We start from the raw sequence: 21,165 nt of genomic DNA, 5'->3' as shown, positions 1-21,165 counted from the left end.
CAGGTGAGGAAGCGTTCAAGTTTTTAGGAGATAGGATGGACCCCGGATGCAAACAATCAATGCTGTCATAAATCTATTAGAGATACTAAAAGAAACAACAAAGACGACAAAGAAGTGGCGATAACTAAACCAGCGCCAATAAAGTGAGTTGTCAACTAGTTAAATGATGCAGCTGAATCAGTTTCGCCCAGGAAGAATGAAGAGCACGGGGCGATTCAAGTGGAACACCGGACGCAACTCCATTTCGAGGAAAGGAGTGCAGTCTTCTTCAACTTCTTGTAGAAGCTGTTTCGTTATGTTTGGCTTCTCAAACAAATCGACAACCTTGGTGGTTCCATTGCTCCTTGTCTTCACATACAACAACTCAATTATGTCCTCAAATAAGCAGCCGCAATGGGTGAAATTATTGATAGATCTCAGAGTCATCGACGAGTTGAGGAAGCTGCCGTTACGACAACTGACGTTGTTCACCGTGACATCCGGCAGAGACGAAGAATTGACAGAAGAGAGAATGAACGTCGAATGCGAGACATTCACCCCTCTGAGAGTGGAGTTGAACACGGTCAGATTGAAAAAGCGCGAACCGGTGAAATTGAAAATATTCAAACTCACGTTGTGCAGACGCAGATGCTGTGCAGACGAATTGACGATGGAGAAATTGAACGACGTGCCGTTGATGAGACTGAAGTTGCTCAGATGGCTTTCAATGATCGTCGTGTGGTTCTTCGTCGACAAGAAATTCGTCACGTTGACGGCCGAAAGGCGAAGAAGAGTGAGATTTACGGCCGTGTAGTTGTAATTCGTCACGTTGACGTTCGTTCCGTTGATCGACAGGACATTCGTCGACGTCCAATTGTGCGTCGTCGTGTTGACGTAGCTCACGTTGAAGCGGGTAACGTTCACTTCCGTGTAGTTCGCCACGGTCGAATTGATGATCGACGCGTTCGTCATCGTCAGATTGTGAAGCGTAATGTTGATTCCAGTGTAGTTGACCATCGTGAGGTTGAAGTTCGTTTCGTTGATCGACGTCAGATTGATTGACGTGTAGTTCACCATGGTCACGTTGATGTAGCTCATGTTAAACGCCGTAGCGTTGATGCGAGTCATATTCGTGACGCTGCTGTTGATCATCGAAACGTTCGAGTACGTTGCGTTGACAAACAGGACGTTGATCAGGGTGTAGTTATAGTTCGTCACGTTGATGCTCGACGTGTTGATAGAGAGAACTCCAATCGACGTCCAGTTGTAAGTCGTCACGTTCGCTAGGCTCAGGTTCAGTCGTGTGACGTTGATCTCGGTGAAGTTGGTCATGGTCGAGTTGATGTAAGAAACGTTCTTCATCGTCAGATTGTGGCACGTCACGTTGATGGCCGTGTAGTTGTACGACGTCACGTTCACGTGAGTGGCATTGATGGACGTCAGATTGATTGAAGTCCAATTCCACGACGTCATGTTGATGTAGCTCATGTTGAACGACGTGACGTTGATTCGCGTGACGTTCAGAGCAGTGCTGTTGATCAACGAGACGTTCGAGTACGTAGCATTGACAATAGTGACGTTGATCAGAGTGTAGTTGAAGTTGCTCACGTTGAAACAGGAGCCGTTGATAGACAAGACGTGCATCGACGTCCAGTTGTACGTCGTAACGTTGGCGAGGCTCACGTTCAATCGAGTGGTGTTGACCTCGGCGAAGTTGAGTATGCTTGAGTTGATGAACGACACGTTCTTCATCGTCAGGTTGTAGTGAGTAACATTGATGGCCGTGTAGTTCAACAGAGACATGTTAATGTTCGTTTCATTGATCGACGTCAGATTGATCGACGTCCAATTCTGCACGGTCATGTTGATGTAGCTAGCGTTGAAGTGCGTAGCATTAATCAACGTCACGTTCACAGCGCTGCAGTTGATCATCGATACGTTGCCGTACGTTGAATTGAAGATCGTCACGTTGATCAACGTGTAGTTGAAGTTGCTCACATTGAAACTGGATCCGTTGATTGAGAGAACTTGAATCGACGTCCAGTTGTACGTCGTAACGTTGACGAGGCTCACGTTCAATCGAGTGGTGTTGACTTCGGTGAAGTTGAGCATGCTTGAATTGATGAACGATACGTTCTTCATCGTCAGATTGTAGTGAGTAACATTGATAGCGGTGTAGTTCAACAGAGATACATTGATGTTCGTTTCATTGATCGACGTCAAGTTGATCGAGGTCCAATTCTGCACGGTCATGTTGATGTAGCTAGCGTTGAAGTGCGTAGCATTAATCAACGTCACATTCACAGCGCTGCAGTTGATCATTGACACGTTCGAGTACGTTGAATTGAAGATCGTCACGTTGATCAGAGTGTAGTTGAAGTTGCTCACATTGAAACTGGAGCCGTTGATCGAGAGAACTTCAATTGACGTCCAGTTGTACGTCGTCACATTCACCAGGCTCACGTTCAATCGAGTGGTGTTGACCTCGGTGAAGTTGAGTATGCTTGAGTTGATGAACGATACGTTCTTCATCGTCAGATTGTAGTGAGTAACATTGATGGCAGTGTAGTTCAACAGAGACATGTTAATGTTCGTTTCATTGATCGACGTCAGGTTGATCGAGGTCCAATTCTGCACGGTCATGTTGATGTAGCTAGCGTTGAAGTGCGTAGCATTAATCAACGTCACATTCACAGCGCTGCAGTTGATCATCGATACGTTGCCGTACGTTGAATTGAAGATCGTCACGTTGATCAACGTGTAGTTGAAGTTGCTCACATTGAAACTGGAGCCGTTGATCGAGAGAACTTCAATTGAAGTCCAGTTGTACGTCGTAACGTTGACGAGGCTCACGTTCAATCGAGTGGTGTTGACCTCGGTGAAGTTGAGCATGCTTGAGTTGATGAACGATACGTTCTTCATCGTAAGATTGTAGTGAGTAACATTGATGGCAGTGTAGTTCAACAGAGACATGTTAATGTTCGTTTCGTTGATCGACGTCAGATTGATCGACGTCCAATTCTGCACGGTCATGTTGATGTAGCTAGCGTTGAAGTGCGTAGCATTAATCAACGTCACATTCACAGCGCTGCAGTTGATCATTGACACGTTCGAGTACGTTGAATTGAAGATCGTCACGTTGATCAGAGTGTAGTTGAAGTTGCTCACATTGAAACAGGAGCCGTTGATCGAGAGAACTTGAATCGACGTCCAGTTATACGTCGTAACGTTGACGAGGCTCACGTTCAATCGAGTGGTGTTGACCTCGGTGAAGTTGAGCATGCTTGAGTTGATGAACGATACGTTCTTCATCGTAAGATTGTAGTGAGTAACATTGATGGCCGTGTAGTTCAACAGAGACATGTTAATGTTCGTTTCATTGATCGACGTCAGATTAATTGACGTCCAATTCTGAACGGTCATGTTGATGTAGCTAGCGTTGAAGTGAGTGGCATTAATCAACGTCACGTTCACAGCGCTGCAGTTGATCATCGATACGTTGCCGTACGTTGAATTGAAGATCGTCACGTTGATCAACGTGTAGTTGAAGTTGCTCACGTTGAAGCTCGAGCCGTTGATCGAGAGAACTTCAATTGACGTCCAGTTGTACGTCGTCACGTTCACCAGGCTCACGTTCAATCGAGTGGTATTGACCTCGGTGAAGTTGAGCATGCTTGAGTTGATGAACGACACGTTCTTCATCGTCAGGTTGTAGTGAGTAACATTGATGGCAGTGTAGTTCAACAGAGACATGTTAATGTTCGTTTCATTGATCGACGTCAGATTGATCGAGGTCCAATTCTGCACGGTCATGTTGATGTAGCTAGCGTTGAAATGCGTAGCATTAATCAACGTCACGTTCACAGCGCTGCAGTTGATCATCGATACGTTGCCGTACGTTGAATTGAAGATCGTCACGTTGATCAGAGTGTAGTTGAAGTTGCTCACGTTGAAGCTCGAGCCGTTGATCGAGAGAACTTCAATTGACGTCCAGTTGTACGTCGTCACGTTCACCAGGCTCACGTTCAATCGAGTGGTATTGACCTCGGTGAAGTTGAGCATGCTTGAGTTGATGAACGACACGTTCTTCATCGTCAGGTTGTAGTGAGTAACATTGATGGCCGTGTAGTTCAACAGAGACATGTTAATGTTCGTTTCGTTGATCGACGTCAGATTGATCGACGTCCAATTCTGCACGGTCATGTTGATGTAGCTAGCGTTGAAGTGCGTAGCATTAATCAACGTCACATTCACAGCGCTGCAGTTGATCATTGACACGTTCGAGTACGTTGAATTGAAGATCGTCACGTTGATCAACGTGTAGTTGAAGTTGCTCACGTTGAAGCTCGAGCCGTTGATCGAGAGAACTTCAATTGACGTCCAGTTGTACGTCGTCACGTTCACCAGGCTCACGTTCAATCGAGTGGTATTGACCTCGGTGAAGTTGAGCATGCTTGAGTTGATGAACGATACGTTCTTCATCGTCAGATTGTAGTGAGTTACATTGATGGCCGTGTAGTTCAACAGAGACACATTGATGTTCGTTTCATTGATCGACGTCAGATTGATCGAGGTCCAATTCTGCACCGTCATGTTGACGAAGCTCATGTTGAAGCGAGTGACATTGACCAGCGTAACGTTCACAGCACTGCAATTGATCATTGACACGTTAGAGAACGTCGCATTGTACAAAGTCACGTTGATAACGGTGTTGTTGTAGTTCGTCACGTTAATAGAGGAAGCATTGATCGAGAGCAAATCAATAGACGACCAGTTGGACGTCGTCACGTTGACCAAGCTCACGTTCAATCGAGTGACGTTGATTTCAGTAAAGTTCGCCAAGCTCGAATTGATCAGCGAAACGTTCTGCATCGTCAGATTGCGACTGGTGACGTTAATGAACGAAGCATTCAGGAAGAAGCTATGCAAATAGCTCTCATTCACCGCTGAGACGTTGAGGTCTTGATAGAACGTGGCGTTGTGATACAGATCTGTAACGTTGACTCTCGTCGAATTGATGCTCGTCACGTTGAACGAAGTGGTGTTCATCCACGTGCAGTTCAAGTACGATCCGTTGATAGACGTGAAATTGACGTAGGTCGAGTTGAGAACCAGACAGTGCGAGAAGGAAGCGTTCAGTCGGGTGTTGTTCAAGTAGGTGGTATTGTTCAGCGTAACGTTGACAGCGGTCAGGTTCAGCTCCAAAACGTTGATTGCCGTGTAATTGTACACGGTCAAGTTCACGTTCGTCTCGTTGATCGACGTGACGTTGATCGACGTCCAGTTGTACGACGTCGAGTTAACGTAAGTCATATTCAGAAGGCTGACGTTCATCAACGTGTGATTGTAGAAGGTGCAGTTAATCACCGTCAAGTTGTTCATCGTCAGATTGAGGTGCGTTATATTGATGAAGGTCGAATTGAGGTAGATTCCGCTCAGCTCGGTCACGTTCAGGAACGTCGCATTCGCCCTCGTCACGTTGACGAAGGTGCTGTTCACGAAAAGAGAATGAAGAAAGCTCTCGTTCTTCGAAGTGACGTTCAAGTCCTGATACAAGGTCAGATTGTGGTACAGAACCGTTATGTTGACCCTCGTTTGATTGATGTTGGTCGTGTTGAATGAAGACCCGTTCAGCCACGTGCTGTTGAAGTAGGATCCGTTGATGGACGAGTAGTTGGCATAGCTCGCGTTGAGGAAAAGCGAGCCAACAACAGTGTAGTTCAGCCTGCTGTAGTTCACGAACGAGCAGTTTGTCATTGTGACATTGATCGACGTGATGTTCAGCTCGGTGGCATTGACGAAGCTTCCGTTCAGACACGAGCAGTTCGTGTACGTCGTGTTGATGTACGACGCGTTGATCGAGGTGAGATTGACAAAAGAAACGTTCTTCAGTAGAGAATGGCTAAGACTGTAGTTTAGCCTGCTGTAGTTCACGAACGAACAGTTCGTCACTGTGACATTGATCGACGTCATGTTCAACTCGGTGACGTTGATGAACGAGCAATTCGAGATAAAAGAATGAGAAAAGCTCTCGTTCGTCGAAGTGGCGTTCAAGTCCTGATACAACGTAAGATTGTGGTACAGAACCGTCACGTTGACCCTCGTCTGGTTGATGTTAGTCGTGTTGTACGAAGAGCCGTTCAGCCACGTGCTGTTGAAGTAGGATCCGTTAATGGACGAGTAGTTGGCATAGCTCGCGTTCAGGAAAAGCGAGCCGACAACGGTATAGTTCAGCCTGCTGTAGTTCACAAACGAGCAGTTCGTCACGGTCATGTTGATCGACGTCACGTTGAATTCCGTGACGTTGACGAAGCTTCCGTTCAGACACGAGCAGTTCGTGTACGTCGTGTTGATGTACGACGCGTTGATCGAGGTGAGATTGAAAAAGGAAACGTTCGCCAGCTGAGAGTGAAGGACTGTGTAATTGAGCCTCGTGTGGTTGATGTACGAACAGTTTGCAACGCTGATATTCAACGACGTCACGTTGAATTCGGTGGAGTTAATAAAAGTCGCATTCACCAGCGAGATGTTCCAAAACGTAGTGTTCCAGAAGGTCGAATTCAACGAAGAGAAGTTCGCCTTCAACACGTTCGTCAAGTTCGAATTCAAGACGCTGTAGTTCAGTTGAGTGTAGTTCGCGTAGGAAGCGTTCAGCATCGAAACGTTGACGGACGTCACGTTGATCTCGGTGACGTTGACAAACGAGGCCAAGACCACCGAAAAGTTCGAGTAGGAAGCGTTCTGATAGGTCATGTTGATTGCGGTCGTGTTGAATTCCGTCACGTTGATGTAGGTGGCGTTCACCACGGACACGTTCAAGAACGTCGAGTTCATGAACGTTGAATTGATTGACGTGTAATTGAACAGCGACGAGTTGATGCTCAGTGCGTTCAGCGACGTGAAGTTGAGGAGGGTCGCGTTGATGAGCGTTGAATTGACGAGGTTGAAATTGAAAAGGCGAGTGTCTATGTGAGAAGCATTTATAATAGTCGTGTTGATAAACGTGATGTTGCCAATTGTGGCGTTCAACAGCGTCAAGTTCGTTACTGACGAGTTCACGAACTCCAGATAGGGCGAGGAGAAATTCGCGAACGTTAGATTGCGAGCGTTCAGGTTGTTGAGGGCAAGAGAAGGATATTCTCCGGAAAGAACTGTGTGGTTTTCAGGATTAAGTTGAACTAAAAAAGAAAACTTAAAAGAACACTTCGCACAACTAGTGTATGCACTTACATAGAACCCTGATGTAAGTTGCTGTGCTCGCAGGGCCACAGGAATTATCGACGACGCACGTGTAAAGTCCTTCGTCAATTGGGCGAGTATTGGAAATTAAAAGACCGTTTTCCAAAAACTTAATATGCGGACGATTCTCCTTCAGCTCATAACCGTTGAAAAGAAACGTTCGCTGGATGCCTTCTGCGCCACAAGGCAGAAAGACAGGCAAACCCAGCACTTTCTCAATGCTGGGAAGCGGTGACGGAATTTGACAAAGCAATCCTATATTGTCTAACACAGATAAAGCGTGAACAATAGCGGCTGCTTGCTGAAGTAACGGCTGATTTTCCAAATTTTCCAAATTAAAGATACGATTTTGCGCGACTAAGATCTTGTTGGCAGGTTCTTGATTGAAGGGAGTAATTTCCAAAGCAGACAGCACTTCCATTGCGTGAAAAATGCGAGCGTAATGAATGTCTGGCCTTCGGAGGTACCTTGAAATCGTCGACAAACTACATTCAACCAGCTTCGGAGCGGCGGCTGCCAGTTGAATCATCTCTGACGCATTTAGATACACTGTAACATTCGGATGTTGTGGCAGTTGAGCAGTAGGAGTATCAAAGCAAGGGCATTGGGGCGATGGTGTCACTTCGCACAGTCCCCTGGAAGCCACTCTGACGTCTAGGCCATTCTGGCAGGCGTGTTGGTGCAGGATACAAGGACTGGGGTACTGGCATCCATCAGTGCCACACACCGGCTTATGCTTACAGGTGCATTCGCGGCAGCGACAATCGAATTGCCTCTGGCCGCGTACGCGCAGGTCCCTGCAAATCCGGGTGTAGTAAAGGTCCGCCTCTAAATGAGAGATAATTAATTAGATTAAATTATCTGTCCCGCCTATCATGCATAATCTGCCGGGGAAACAATGCCGCGTGGGCGTACCTTCCGCAGGAACGAGCAGGGGAGCTCCTTCTTTATCGAGAACGCACATGCTTTCTTCTTCGCAAACGTAATCATCGCAGGGATCTATATGCAAGGCTAGATGATGCAAACTTTATTTACTGTGCAAAATTACGTCGTTCGGGAAGTTCTCGCTTGTACAAGTTTGATGGCTGCGGAGAAAATAGATTGAGTAACGACTGAAATAATACTGTTTAAACAGAGTCGAGGTACCGAAAAGGCTTGCGCGCAAAGCAGCGAAGAAAAGAGTGCGATGGCAAACATTGCAACCTTCATCCTGCAAAACAATAATGAAACGGTGCTAACGATGACTCGGCGCAACACGACCAACCTTCCGCTTCAAGTGCCCAACGCCAAATGATGGTGTTGCACCTTCACACGCTTTTCATGTAGAGGAGAGATGGCACGCGCCGATTGACGTCAGTTCCTCTGTCGACCAATCACTTTTCGTCTTGAACATGTGCAAAGGTAGTGAAGAAGGTTGGGCAGAGGCGTGTTCTCGTGTCCAGAGGCGTGACAATCCCGTGCTGATTTCCATACAATGGCAAATTGCATCGTCTAGAACTTTCGTCCCAAACTAGGAGAATGCCTGCAAGAAAGAAACTGGCGACAAATTAGCCCTAACGTAGAGATTTCGAAGTAGGAAAACCGCAACGAACGATAGGAAAAGCCGCACAACGAGGTAGCCTCGAGGACGAAGTTCCGTGCACGTGAACACTGTTGGGGTCATCCCGGACCAGTTATTAGGGGGTTGCCACACATGATGAAACTCTGGGGATGCGTTGGGATAGGGATGCGTAAGAGAGCATGATCGTATCACGACCCTCTTGCGAAACTCAGAACACGCTCTCGTACATTTGCAATTGTATTAGTTAAACACCACCATCAAATTGTATGCATGCTCGTATACGACCTGATTCAGGCCGGAAAGAAAAAAAATGAACAGTGAATACCGTCCGTGTGTACCAACCAAAATCTTCAATCCGCAATTACAAAAATACTCTCGGGCATTCACACAAAATTATTAGTCACGGAGTTCTGCAATCTGGCTACTTGACCATTCGTTTATGTACAGTTTCTCTTTAGCCTATGTCGCCTTACGTTATAGCATAGAGACTACTCTAAACACTCTCGTATGCTTTGTCCGTCAATCGCGCTGTCTCGCAGCACCAGCGCGACACCGTCAATGTGCAACGATCGGATGCAGCCAACCATGCCCAAGCCTGCAGAGGCTCGGCGTGCTGCGCCATCGTGCGGTAGGCCGCCTGGAAAACCGCAATGAGTACACGAGCTCGAGGCGGGCGAGCGGGGGACGGTAGGGGGATGGGCAGGTGAAAGGTCGCTGATAAGGCGAACAATGATATGACGCGCTTTCTGACCGCGAGTAACGCGAGCTGCACTAGCGAATTTACGAGGCCGTGCATCTCGATCAAACCGAGCAGAGCGGGGGGCGAGGGTCGTCGAGAACGAGAGATCGAACTTACCTAAAAAGATTTCCTGGTTCGTAGACATGGTCGTCGTTCTGCCTGGCGAAATTCCATTGAATTTTTGCTCGTCGACGGCCATAACCAACACGTTGTCGTTTCTGATATGGAAATTTGATGTCTCTCAATCATTTCGAATTATTAGATAAGAATTTACCTTGTGACGTCTAGCGTGTGCCACGACCTCAAGCTAATCGGCGAATCGCTCGCAATCTCGCCCTCGCTGCCGCCGCCGAGGCGAACGCGGAGTAGAGGAAAAGAATTGACCATTGTGACGTACAAGTAATCCTCGGTAGCGTTTCCGACCTTAAAAATTGAATATTTATGCAAATGACGATGATTGGAGAAGGACACAAACACACCTGGTCAACGTAGATGATAGTCCCATTCGCTGTTGTCGGCTTGAACTCCAGCGTCCACCGATTGTACCGAGACGACTGAGAAAGGTGAGCGTACTGAAGATAGCTGGCCCCGCTGAAGCTAGGCGTTTCGAAATCCAAATCTAAGCGCGCAAACAAACTTCAATGCATGAAAATCAAAAATCGACTCTAGCGCTTACTTCGTACGCACAATCGGCTCTCCTGTTGCCCCGCGGAGCAAGCCGGACGCGACGAACCGCCGCAATCGCCGACGTCAACGGCGCGGGCGTCAGGATTATCCGACGACAGATCGACGGGGTCGTAATTGACGCTCAACGACCACAGACACCCAACCAAACCGGATCGGCTCGCCACGGCGTCGGGAATGGAGCGAGACGGCGGCACACCGCCAACGTAGATGACTCTGCGGAGACTAATGGTCTCAAAAGGACCCTAGGAATAAGGAATTAGACAATCAAATCGATTTATTCTTTCTCTAACTGTACCTTTGCGTCTCCCGTCGCGACGAGAACGTTGTCGACTTCTAGATAGCCTCGTTGTCTCTCTTTCTTCACGGCGATGAGGTAGTCTTGTCCCATTGCCAACGGTTCCTTGCTTCGCAACCACGTCGCACCCGATCCCGAATCGAATCCGTACACTAGATAGCCGTCGCTGAGATAGACGACAACGAAGTCACCGGCGCCGCTCTCAAACTCCGACATGTGTAGAACGAGTCCGTCGGGTCCAGACGGTCTCAGGGCGAAGAAAAGCGCGACGGACTTTCCCGACGCTTTCGGCGTCGGCACAAGCAGATAGGAAGTAATCGAAAACCGCGGCTTAGCGAAAAGCGAGCCTAGAAAAACAATTTAGAAAAAGAAATCAACGAAAGGGGGGGGAACCCTTCCTTACTTCGATCGCACGTCGGACCCGCAAAGCCGTGCGGACAAGCGCAGACATTGCCGTCGCTCGTTGTCGTGTGAACGCAAGTGCCGCCGTTGCGACAGGCGTCGTTCGCGTCGCACTCGTCGTTGCAGTCGCACTTCTTGACGCCGATCGACTGCAGCACGAGCGTCGCATTGAACGGTACGGCGAGGGAGTTGATCGTCAAGTCGGACAGACACCCGGAGAAACTGCGACCGTATCCCCGAACGGCGAACTCTTTTTCGTTCTTATATCCGACGAAGATTCTTCGCGAAAGTTTGAGATTTCTTGGCTGCGCGTCCTGCTGTCGGCGCACGGGCGTCTGACTGTCGACCGAGAGTTCTTGAAAGTCGTTTCCGCATCGAACGTTGACCGTGTGCCATCGGTCCAAGGTCACTTTGTCCTCGCTCACGAGCACTTGTTCTCCCGAGCCGAAATCGAACCGAAATTCGACGTTTCCGTTTGCCAACGCCAATGCCAAATAATTGCCCGAGCCCGATCGTTTCTCCGACGTCAGGATGAGAACGCCGTCTTTCTCGCGCGGATTGAAACTGAACGAAAGCGAAAACGACGATCGAACGCCGTGGAGTTGGGGCTTCAAGCTGAGAAACGACTTCGCGTCGAAACTCGGCGTCGCAATCTCGTCCGCGCACGTCTCGCCGGCGTACGGATAAGCGCACGAGCACTTGAACGATCCACTCGCCGCTCGACGACACGTTCCGCCGTTTCGACACGGTTTTCCGTCGCACGGATTCGCTCTCTTGTCGCACCGACTACCGCGATAGCCGAACGCGCAAACGCACGCATAACCCCTCGCCGAATCGTCCTCGAGACATGCGCCACCGTTTCGACACGGATTCGGTCGGCAAGCGCCTCGCAGCATCTCGCATCGTTTCCCTTCGAACTGGTCCGTGCATCGGCATTCGTATCCAATCGCATAGTCGTCGTTTCGCAGGCAACGTCCGCCGTTCAGACACGGTTCGGCGGCGCACGGATCGGTGACGATTTCGCAGCGAGCGCCCGAGTATCCACTCGGACATCGGCACTTGGCTCGGCCGTTAAGCCGTTCGATGCACATGCCGCCGTTGTCGCACGACATATCGACGCAGTCGGGACTCAATTTGAACTGACATCGCTTTCCCGCGTAGCCATGCGGACAGTCGCACGTCGACGATTTGCCGCGCGTTGTCGGCAGACACGTCCCGTTGTTGCGACAAGGCGACATGGAGCAGGGATCGTAGGCTTCGGTGCAGAACGGCCCGACGTAACGACGCGGACAGACGCACGAGTAGCCGTTGACGCCGTCGACGCAAAGAGCCCCGTTCTGACACAAATTACTCGAGCAGTCGTCGATGTTGACGGCGCAGTCGGCGCCCGTGTAACCGGCGCAGCAAACGCATTCGTAGCCGTCGATCTTGTCGACGCAAGTTCCGTTATTGAGACACGGACTCGACGTACATTCGTCGACGAGCGCAAAGTCGCAGCGGGGTCCGGCGAAGCCGACCGGGCACGAGCATTCCCACGTCCCGTTTGAAGTTACAGCGCAGGTTCCGCCGTTTGCACACGAGCTCGCGCGACAGTCGCCCGGCGGCCACTCGCACCGCGTCCCGCTATAGCCGTCGCGACACTGGCACTCGAATCCGTTCGCTTGATCCAAACACAATCCATTATTCAAACACGGCGAAGACGCGCATTCGTTCGCGTCCCGCTCGCACTGGAACCCGACGTATCCGCTCGCGCAAACGCAAGTGAATCCGTTGGCTCCGTCGATGCACGTTCCGCCGTTCGCACACGGTTCCGAGTCGCATTCGTTGACGTCGATCGCACATCGGACTCCAGCAAATCCGGGTAGACAATGACAGTCGAAGCCGTTCGGCGTGTCGACGCATCGGCCGCCGTTGTGACACGGCCGAGCGACGCACTCGTCGCAGCTATACCCGAATCGGTGATCAATACACTGGCTGCCGGAGGGACACGGACTGCTGGCGCAGGAGTCGATTTCAGACTCGCACAGCAAGCCACTGAAGTCCGATGAGCAAAAGCATAAAAAATGACCGGCCGAAGTGGAAACGCATGTGCCGCCGTTCCCGCACGGCTCCGTCTCGCAAGCGTCGACTTTGAGTTCGCATTTCAATCCCGTGTAGCCGGTCGTGCACGCGCACGTATACGAATTGACGCCGTCGACGCACGTCGCGCCGTTTAGACATCCGTGCGCGACGCCGACGCAGTCGTCGACGTCAATTTGACATTGCAAACCGATGTATCCCGTCGAACAGTTACACGTGTATCCGTCGAGAAGATCGACGCATCGACCGCCGTTCAGACACGGACTCGACGCGCACTCATCGACGTTTTTCTCGCAATGAACGCCACCGTGACCGGAGGCGCACTGGCATCGATACCCGGCGACTCCGTCGACGCACGTAGCTCCATTTTGACAAGGATTTGAAGTGCATTCGTTGAGTTCCGTTTCGCATCGCCGACCCGTGTAGCCGACGGCGCAGGCGCACGTGAATTCGTTGTTGCCGTCCTTGCACGTGCCGCCGTTGTAGCACTTGATTGGATCGCCGACGTTCGACGCGCATTCGTCGATGTTCGTCTCGCACGTCGCTCCCTCGAAACCGTCCTGACACTCGCACAAGTATCCGGCGACGAGATCGTAACATATGCCGTGATTGCGACAGGGATTCGGATCGCAGTCGTCGACGTTGATGCCGCAGTACGTTCCCGAGAAACCCGTACGACAATTGCAGACGAAATTCGCCACCAGATCCGTGCACGTAGCGTTGTTCAGACACGGAGACGAGAGGCACTCGTCGATCTCGTGATCGCATCGATCGCCTTCGTAACCGTTCGGACACTTGCACTCGAACCCGGACGAAGTGTCCTTGCACGTGGCGCCGTTTTGACACGGGTTCGTCGCGCAGCGAACGATTGGCGTATCGCAGTTCACTCCCTTGAAGTCGTTTGTGCACGCACACGCATAGCCCGTCTTCGTCATCGTGCAAGTGCCGCTATTCTGGCACGGCTGCGGACTGCAATAGTCGACGCGACTTTGACATATGACGCCGGCGTAGCCGATGGCACAATCGCACAAGTTCGAACCGTCGTTGCGACACTTGCCTCCGTTCAAACAGATCGCGCACTGCACCGCCTTGACATTGCAGTGAAGTCCGAAATAGCCCGGCGAGCAAATGCATGAATAGCCGCCAATTCCGTCGATGCACTGACCGCCGTTCTGACACGGATTCGACGCGCACTCCTTGACGTCGCGTTCGCATCGCGTGCCGTTGTATCCCGTCCGACAGGCACACGAAAAGCGACCGATGTGATCCGTGCACGTGCCCCCGTTCTGACAGGGACTCGACGCGCACTCGTCGGCGTTGTGCTCGCAATGGGAACCCGAGGTGCCTTTCAAGCAGTTGCATGTGTAGCCGTCGCCGGACGTCTTCGGCTTGCATTGACCGTTGTTCTGACACGGTTGCGACGCGCAGTCCTGAAGCGTGTCGAAATTGCTCGAGCTGAAAAGATAAAAGAATATTGAACTTTATATCTAAATTGATTTTTTTGGCGTACCTGCAGTCATTGCCATAGTAACCTGGATCGCAGACGCACGTTTGAGATGACGTGCATCGTCCGTGGTGAGAGCAATCTTTCGGGCAGCCGTATCCCTAGCAACAGGTATTAGACAGAAGACAGGGGCCCGTGTATGGAAGGCAATTAACCTCGCACACTTCGCTGAACGCGGGACATACAATCGATCCGCTATAGGCTGCACCATCCACCGTCATATCAATATAAATCTATAAACAAAAGAATAGTCAAGTATGTACATTAGAAGTGACAGGACAAACCTGCTGTCCTTTGCTGCTACAAGTGTACCATTTTCCACCAACAGAAACTCTCAGTTGCTGCAATAAGCACGATATCTAAATCAGGAAGACAGTGAACAAAGGGCCCCTTAGCCATTTGCCTAACCCTATTTTACCTTATAACAACCGGCCCAATTTCGTTCCGGTCTATCCGTTCGCGATCCTTCTTTTCTGAACCACTTGCGTCCGTGATTCAAACATCTCGAACCGGGTCCGTACGTTTCGAGCGCAACGTTCTTGTCTGCGTAATAGAATTGACTCGTCCATAATCAAGTTGTCGCGACTTCAACAAACCGGGCGCATTGCTCTTGATATAGCAGTTCGAATCGCGTTGATCGTCCACTTTGAAGGCCTATCGAACGAAGGTTCTCAGTAAAAGGACCCGAAAAAGTTTTAATTCGCGAAGGAGACGCCGATTAAAGGAGCGTAGAAGCGGAGCAAATGCAGACAGCGGTTAGCCAAGTGGATGCAACCTTTCCTAGCTTCTAATCAATCGTGTTAGACAGACCCTGTCCAGATTCTACGCACGCAAACGCTGGACCAATATCATTAGATCTCAGGATTGGGTTGACACCGGATCTCAGCGTTTCTCCCCCTTATAACCCATTTTTCTCTCTCCGCGCATTTCTACTTACTTCGTAGTAAGGACAATAATCCGCTTGATCGTCGCCGCCTCCTGTCCGATTCGTGAAGTCCTTGGTGCCGGAGAAATACTGCAATAATAAACAATAATAACGGGTCGTAATGCGTCTCGGAGACGACGAGAGCCCAAAAATAGCCGCGGTTTCGTCGTCCGCACCTGGAACTCGGCCGGTAATGCGTTCTTATAGTCTTTGATGTTGCATTGGGCGACGGCCGTTCGATCGACGTTGCACGTCACAACGGACGGCGACGGTCGAGATCGACAGAAAGGATTCTCCGATTGCCTCCTGATGCATATACACAATGTTCGATAGACATAACATTCAATATTTTTCTCCGCTTACACTTGCGCCTGGCTATTCATGTAGCCGAGGCAACTACTCGTCGCGAAACGACAACCGAGTCCTTTTCCCCACGAGAGCTTTTGGGCGTAGTCGTAATCGACTGAGTACCAGCTAATTGGACAATATAGGTGGCGGATAACATAGAGACATTCCATCCCCCGCCTTCTTACCCCGAGTCTTCGAGAACGGCGAGGGATATTTTCGAAATGACCAACTTTCGACCAGACTGTCCCGTCATGATGTCACTCTGAATGAGATTTATTTTAGTTTCTTTTTTCTCGCGCGAAAAAAAAGGAGGCGAAACTCACCTGAAACATTCGATTCTCCCAGTGAAAGTAGCTGTGTTTCTGCGTCTCCAGTTCGGCTCCCGCGAGCGTGTAGCAATTGAAATGTTCCTGAACGGCAGCCTAAGAGCGCGAAACGCAGTCAAAAAAAAAACAGAAAAAAGTCCTTCTATCGAACTCGCCTTCACTTTGGGAGTGACCAAAAAATTCGCGCTACGAACGATCTTTCCCGACGCCACTTCCCAGTTCTTGTACGAATCGCTCACGCTGGCGATGACGCCGGAGCCCCACGCGAAATCACCCTGCGGATTCTGCACGGGAAGACCCGTGTGGGCATTGCGCGGCGTCAACGGCACGCCGTTCGGATCGCGAAAGAAGCTGAATAGACGGGGAGCAAACGCCTTGGGAAGAAAGAAGGAGTTATCGTTGATCGATTCGAGGGGGAGGTTCCCCCTAATCTTACGAGAATGTGCATGATGTCGTGGATCAGATATTGGATCTGCCAGTAATAGTCCTTTTCGAGATAGGAGACGCGATTGGGACATATGTTCAGATTGCCCACGTTGGGTCTGCGGAGACCGCAACACGAATTTGTTGGCGACACTACAACAAGGTGTTCTTTTCTCCCCTCCCCTCTCACCGATCGGTTCCTTTCTCCTGCTGACAATCAAAGGAATGAGAAATGATGGACTCTGCGGAGAGAGAAACAAGACGGTTAGGATAACAGTTTAGACATCGCCATCTCCGTTTCCCTGTACGCGATTAGTAATTAGAACAAGAGCAGTTCCAAAGAGGGGCGCCTGTCAATGGACCAGATGAGCGGAGGGCAATTACGCTACCGAATAGCAAAGGCCGTTCGCGGAACCCCCCACTAGGGCCTAAGATAAGTACTTCCTCCCAACGAAGACCACTAGAGGAAGCGTCTGCAACGTATCGAATCACACGCGGAAGCGCTGTCAATTGCAAGCCTACGCACTCAATCAGCGCTCATCAGCGCAACCGGTCTTTTGACTACTGCGCGCACAACGAGAGCTCTTCGCCCCAAGGCGCAGAATCACTCTCTTCGCGAGAAAAATCGTCGCTAGCGACAGAAAAATGCGCTTGTCCACTTAGGGACCTATTTAGTCTTGGCTCCGTACGGTCTAGCCTCTATAAAAACGCTAAACGGTCCTCGCATCGCGGTTTTTCAATGACACCCATTATATCCCTATCGTACACAAATGCGAAATGCATGCAAAATCTGCACGCGCCATTAGCGCTCCACATGAATGCAGGCGGCTTACCCGTTTGACACGGAGTCGTCTCGATAGCGGTCACGTAGAGAATGAGGTCGCGATCCATCACTCCCGGCGTCGTCGTCGGCTCTTCTTGACAGCGCGAAAGGCTTACATCGCACGAGCGACATCCCTACCGCGAAACGAAAAATTGCGGGTGCCGAAGAAACCGCGATACGACGACGTCTTACTGCGAGATGAGCGGTCGGCACAGTGGCGACGCCACAGCTAGTCGTCTTCACGCATTTATCTAAGCCTTTGCAGAAGGATTCTTTATTCACGACATAGTATCCGCTTTCACACGCTCTGTAAACAGATACCGGAGTCAAAGAAAGCAAGATAGGATAACGGGGGGGGTTTCGGAGTACTGTTTGCTGTACCGTTTGACGTGAAGCGTCGTGTTGGTCGACCCAGGAATGCGAACAGCCTTTTCGAGCCAGTCTATCGCGGCTGGTAGGAGAACCCGCTAAGTATGCGTGGGAGAGAACAAGAGCACGTCAAAAGGGGGGAGGCGTAAAAACGCCGCGAGGCATCGTACCCGAACGAGTTTCTGTGTCGAGTTGGGTGTCCTAAAAGAGAGACGAGACGTTTGAGCCGACGGGAGCAGGGAAAAATTAGACAACCGCGCGTAAATGTAGAATCGTTTCGTCTCGAAAGGGGCGTCTAACTATGTTTTCTCCCCGTCGAAACGAGGAAACGACGCCACTATTAGCTGTTTGTCGCGGCGCGAGAAGACTTCCTGTTTGCCGCTAGGGCTTTATGCGCGGCGCGAGAGGAATAATGCGCTGAGTGTAAATCGGGTTTAGAGGGGGGCGCCCACTTTGTCGTCGCCGCGTCGACGACGGCGCGGCGCACGTAGACGTCTCAATGAGCCGCCGAGCCGTCGCGAGGGAAACGGCGAGTAATTACTGTACGACGCGAAATGGGTTCCAAAGAGCCGTTTTTCGCTATTGACTAGCCCGTAAAATAGGTCTTGGATTTCTGACGCGTCTGAAAGGGCTTGGTGTCGCGTCAAATTAGGCGCTTTCGACGACGCGCGACTGAAGCGTTTGACAGTTTAGTGCTCGAAGCGACGCGACACGGGGCGTCGCGTCGCCCGCATCGCGGGAAGTAAAAAATGCGTAGCTGGTTCGCTTTCCTACGCGCGCGGGCGGACGAGAAGGGATGACTACATACCCACTTTCTACCAACCCAAGGAGGCGTGAAGGGAAAAAGCGAAGTGGATACGTGCGCGAAGCACGAGGGCTTACCCTTGGGTGTCGAGATTCGAGCCGTAGTGAGCGTGTATTCGCATCGGATGCGTCGTGGACGGCGCGACAGTCGACGATTCGGTCTAGGAGAAGAAACGAAAGCCTTACTGGAACGACCGCGAAACGAAGCTCCGCATCGCCGTTTACCCAAGGTGGCATAAACCACGCGAGTAGGAGCAAGAACGGTCCGCGAGGCGGATTTTTCCACTTCATGACGGCCCGCTCGCGCGCTCGTCGAAAGCGAGTGGACAGGTTGTAGGTGTTCGACAGATGAGCTGATCGTGACCAACTCCGAACGCGAAGTACTTACGCACGCAAATGAGACGAGCGTAGGCAGGACTCCAGAATTATGTATTGCAAAACAGACCGCGCCTACTTGCGTGACGTCGTCGTTTCTCATTCGCTAACGCTAATCGAATTGGTCGCGTCGTTTCAACGAAACAACATACACATGTCTGTTCAACGATTGGAATGCACACACTGCCCCTCCCTATTCCGCTTCCGAAAACCGCCTACTTCCTCGCCGAAAGCTAATGCTGGGCGAGCGGTCTTCTGTTTCGTTTCGGCACGATTTTACAGTTTCCAAAAAACAGATCCGGCCACTGGGCCGCTGTGCACACTATAGGCCCACCCACCGACCAGACTACTGGGATTCTGTGGACACCTTTTCCCATGCGATAATGGCTACTTCCACGAGTCAGCCCCCGCTTAAGTTTCAGAAATTTGCATAAGTTCGTCTCCAAAGGAGGAAGTAACAGTTGATAGGGAGGGAAAGTCTCGGCTAACTGTTGTGACGCAATCCATTAGATGTCTAGTGAAGGTAAGGAGCCTGAAAAAGGTTCAAAACCAATAAACTATGCACAAAGGTTCTCATTGTACTGTACAGGTGGAAAGGGGGAGAGGAAACTTCCTAAGACCGTAGGATGACCTGTTCCCAGAAGGAAATTTGCGTAAATGTACCGCGGTCCAAGTACCCTAAACTACACGTATCCCCACCGGTGAGAAAGAGGCACTCAGTCTATAAACAGCTTCGTTTAACCTCTCTAAGCAAGGCTACTGGGCCGTGCTTCTCTTTTACACCACACTACATCTGTTCGTGCAGCTGTGTGAACGGCTAGGGCAAGCTGCACTGCTTTACATAAGGCAAACGTGAGCCGCTCTGGAGAGGAGAACTAGAACTTGCCTGACAATACCATCGCTTCGTTCTATCCAAGCGATACTATCAATCAACAATACTGTACCCAAGCCCAAGAATAACTCTCGGCACGCGAATGTCGTTCTCCCAAAGCACCACAGAAAATAATAAATAAAGTCGGCATAGAAAGACGCTGCTATCAATAGACAACACACTATGACCGAGTGTCTAGCTTGCCTTCCCTAAGATGCTTTTTAGCCCAGAACATGGGCTTAGGCTTAGTCCTGCCACCGGGCAAACTGACGCTATCCCACGACGGAACCCAACTATCGTCTCGTTTAATAATCTTTGTTCTAAGTCCAAATTTGAATGCGGCTCTACTAAGCGCCTGTTGAGCGAGCGCTTCCGGGATGTCGTCCACTTCGAAGAGGAGCTGTCCCGGTTCGACGTAGGATACCCAGTGCGATACGGGACCTTTGCCCTTTCCCATTCGAACGCCGACCGATTTTTTCGTTACCGGTAGGCTCGGGAAAATGCGAATCAATACTTTGCCTTTGCGCGAGAGCGAGCGGAGAATCGATAGGCGCGCTGCTTTGATTTGGCACGCTTTGACGACGCCCGGCTCTCGCGTTGCGAGCGCGTGACTTCCGCGCATTCGGGCGCTTGGAATTGTTTTCTTTTCCGGTTTCTTCGCTTCCAGTCGAGGATCCCGTGCGGAAGAAATTGGCGAACGAAACTAAAACGACGATCGATGCCTAAAATGACGACAGACTAAGCATTGTTGGTATTTACCAGCAGAAGAGAAGGCTTTAGTGGACTGCGAAGGCCTCTGGCAAGGAGGGAAAGCTCCGAAAACGACGAAAAAAACATCGTGATTTGTGTCGATGTCCCGGACTCTGTTGAAAGCAATGAACGGTTGGAGAACTTGGTTCTCCGTCGTTCGGAGATACTTCAGCGCTTCTTCTGCTCACAGACAGGTACTTGCAGTCGAAATGCATCGATTTACAATTGCTTACAAGCTCTTTAGTTCTCCAGTGCTTTGACAGAAAAAGCTACTTTACCAGGATGTCCTCTGTGCAGAAATGGACTGGAAAAATTTGGCTACAAGGCATGAAATTAGTGTTCCAGTAGTTTACCTATTAACATACCTTGTTTAGGACGTCTTGTTACTAAGACAATTCTTGTCGCCTCAGGGATTGATTTTAGGGCGAAGACAGACAGGTACCGGTTTTGCTCTCTTTCTTTGACGTCGATTTTTTTGTGCTGTCAATAGGCGTCTGTGAGAAAATGCATAGAAAAATAGTCAAGACGATAAGAGTGTCAAGAAAGAGAGGTTAGTAAGAGAGTGCTTCTCTGCATTACTTTATAGCATATCTTTTCTTCAGGACTGCTTCCGAATTTCCGGCCAAGTGTTGTCGCAAACCAAATAGAAAAAACTAGAAAGACAAA

The 21,165-nt window shown here is 50.2% G+C and overlaps 2 protein-coding genes and 1 long non-coding RNA gene across 4 annotated transcripts; 1 reads left to right on the top strand and 2 right to left on the bottom strand.

Moving 5' to 3' along the window:
- Positions 1 to 60: 60 nt before the first annotated feature.
- LOC136186433 (mucin-3B-like) lies at positions 61 to 8,530 on the bottom strand. Its single transcript, XM_065973778.1, has 6 exons — positions 8,483 to 8,530; positions 8,365 to 8,428; positions 8,267 to 8,303; positions 8,134 to 8,217; positions 7,210 to 8,046; positions 61 to 7,157 (listed from the first exon to the last, which is right to left on the bottom strand). The coding sequence occupies exons 2-6, from the start codon at positions 8,425 to 8,427 to the stop codon at positions 178 to 180; spliced, it is 8,001 nt and encodes a 2,666-aa protein (XP_065829850.1). The 5' UTR covers position 8,428; positions 8,483 to 8,530; the 3' UTR covers positions 61 to 177.
- Positions 8,531 to 9,003: 473 nt separating this feature from the next.
- Positions 9,004 to 18,913, bottom strand: LOC136186438 (uncharacterized). Its single transcript, XM_065973783.1, has 26 exons — positions 18,729 to 18,913; positions 18,582 to 18,664; positions 17,870 to 17,900; positions 17,712 to 17,797; positions 17,523 to 17,637; positions 17,341 to 17,464; positions 16,698 to 16,749; positions 16,521 to 16,626; positions 16,240 to 16,458; positions 16,082 to 16,180; positions 15,944 to 16,020; positions 15,774 to 15,884; positions 15,587 to 15,716; positions 15,423 to 15,500; positions 15,082 to 15,139; positions 14,904 to 15,028; positions 14,770 to 14,844; positions 14,641 to 14,718; positions 14,492 to 14,586; positions 10,904 to 14,436; positions 10,501 to 10,847; positions 10,195 to 10,447; positions 9,998 to 10,137; positions 9,793 to 9,941; positions 9,636 to 9,736; positions 9,004 to 9,416 (listed from the first exon to the last, which is right to left on the bottom strand). The coding sequence occupies exons 1-26, from the start codon at positions 18,792 to 18,794 to the stop codon at positions 9,268 to 9,270; spliced, it is 6,480 nt and encodes a 2,159-aa protein (XP_065829855.1). The 5' UTR covers positions 18,795 to 18,913; the 3' UTR covers positions 9,004 to 9,267.
- A 186-nt stretch (positions 18,914 to 19,099) lies between these two features.
- LOC136186491 (uncharacterized) lies at positions 19,100 to 21,044 on the top strand. Of its 2 annotated transcripts, XR_010669729.1 has the most exons (5): positions 19,104 to 19,401; positions 19,468 to 19,579; positions 19,634 to 20,693; positions 20,744 to 20,824; positions 20,874 to 21,044. It is a non-coding gene; the product is annotated as an uncharacterized lncRNA (long non-coding RNA). The 2 variants fall into 2 exon arrangements; XR_010669728.1 differs by having other exon boundaries at positions 19,100 to 19,401; positions 19,468 to 20,693.
- Positions 21,045 to 21,165: the final 121 nt, after the last annotated feature.

Source organism: Oscarella lobularis, chromosome 4, assembly GCF_947507565.1.
Source record: "Oscarella lobularis chromosome 4, ooOscLobu1.1, whole genome shotgun sequence".
Lineage (NCBI taxonomy): Eukaryota > Metazoa > Porifera > Homoscleromorpha > Homosclerophorida > Oscarellidae > Oscarella > Oscarella lobularis.
Note: the sequence above shows the minus strand (reverse complement) of the source record. Positions and strands in the feature narration are given on the sequence as shown.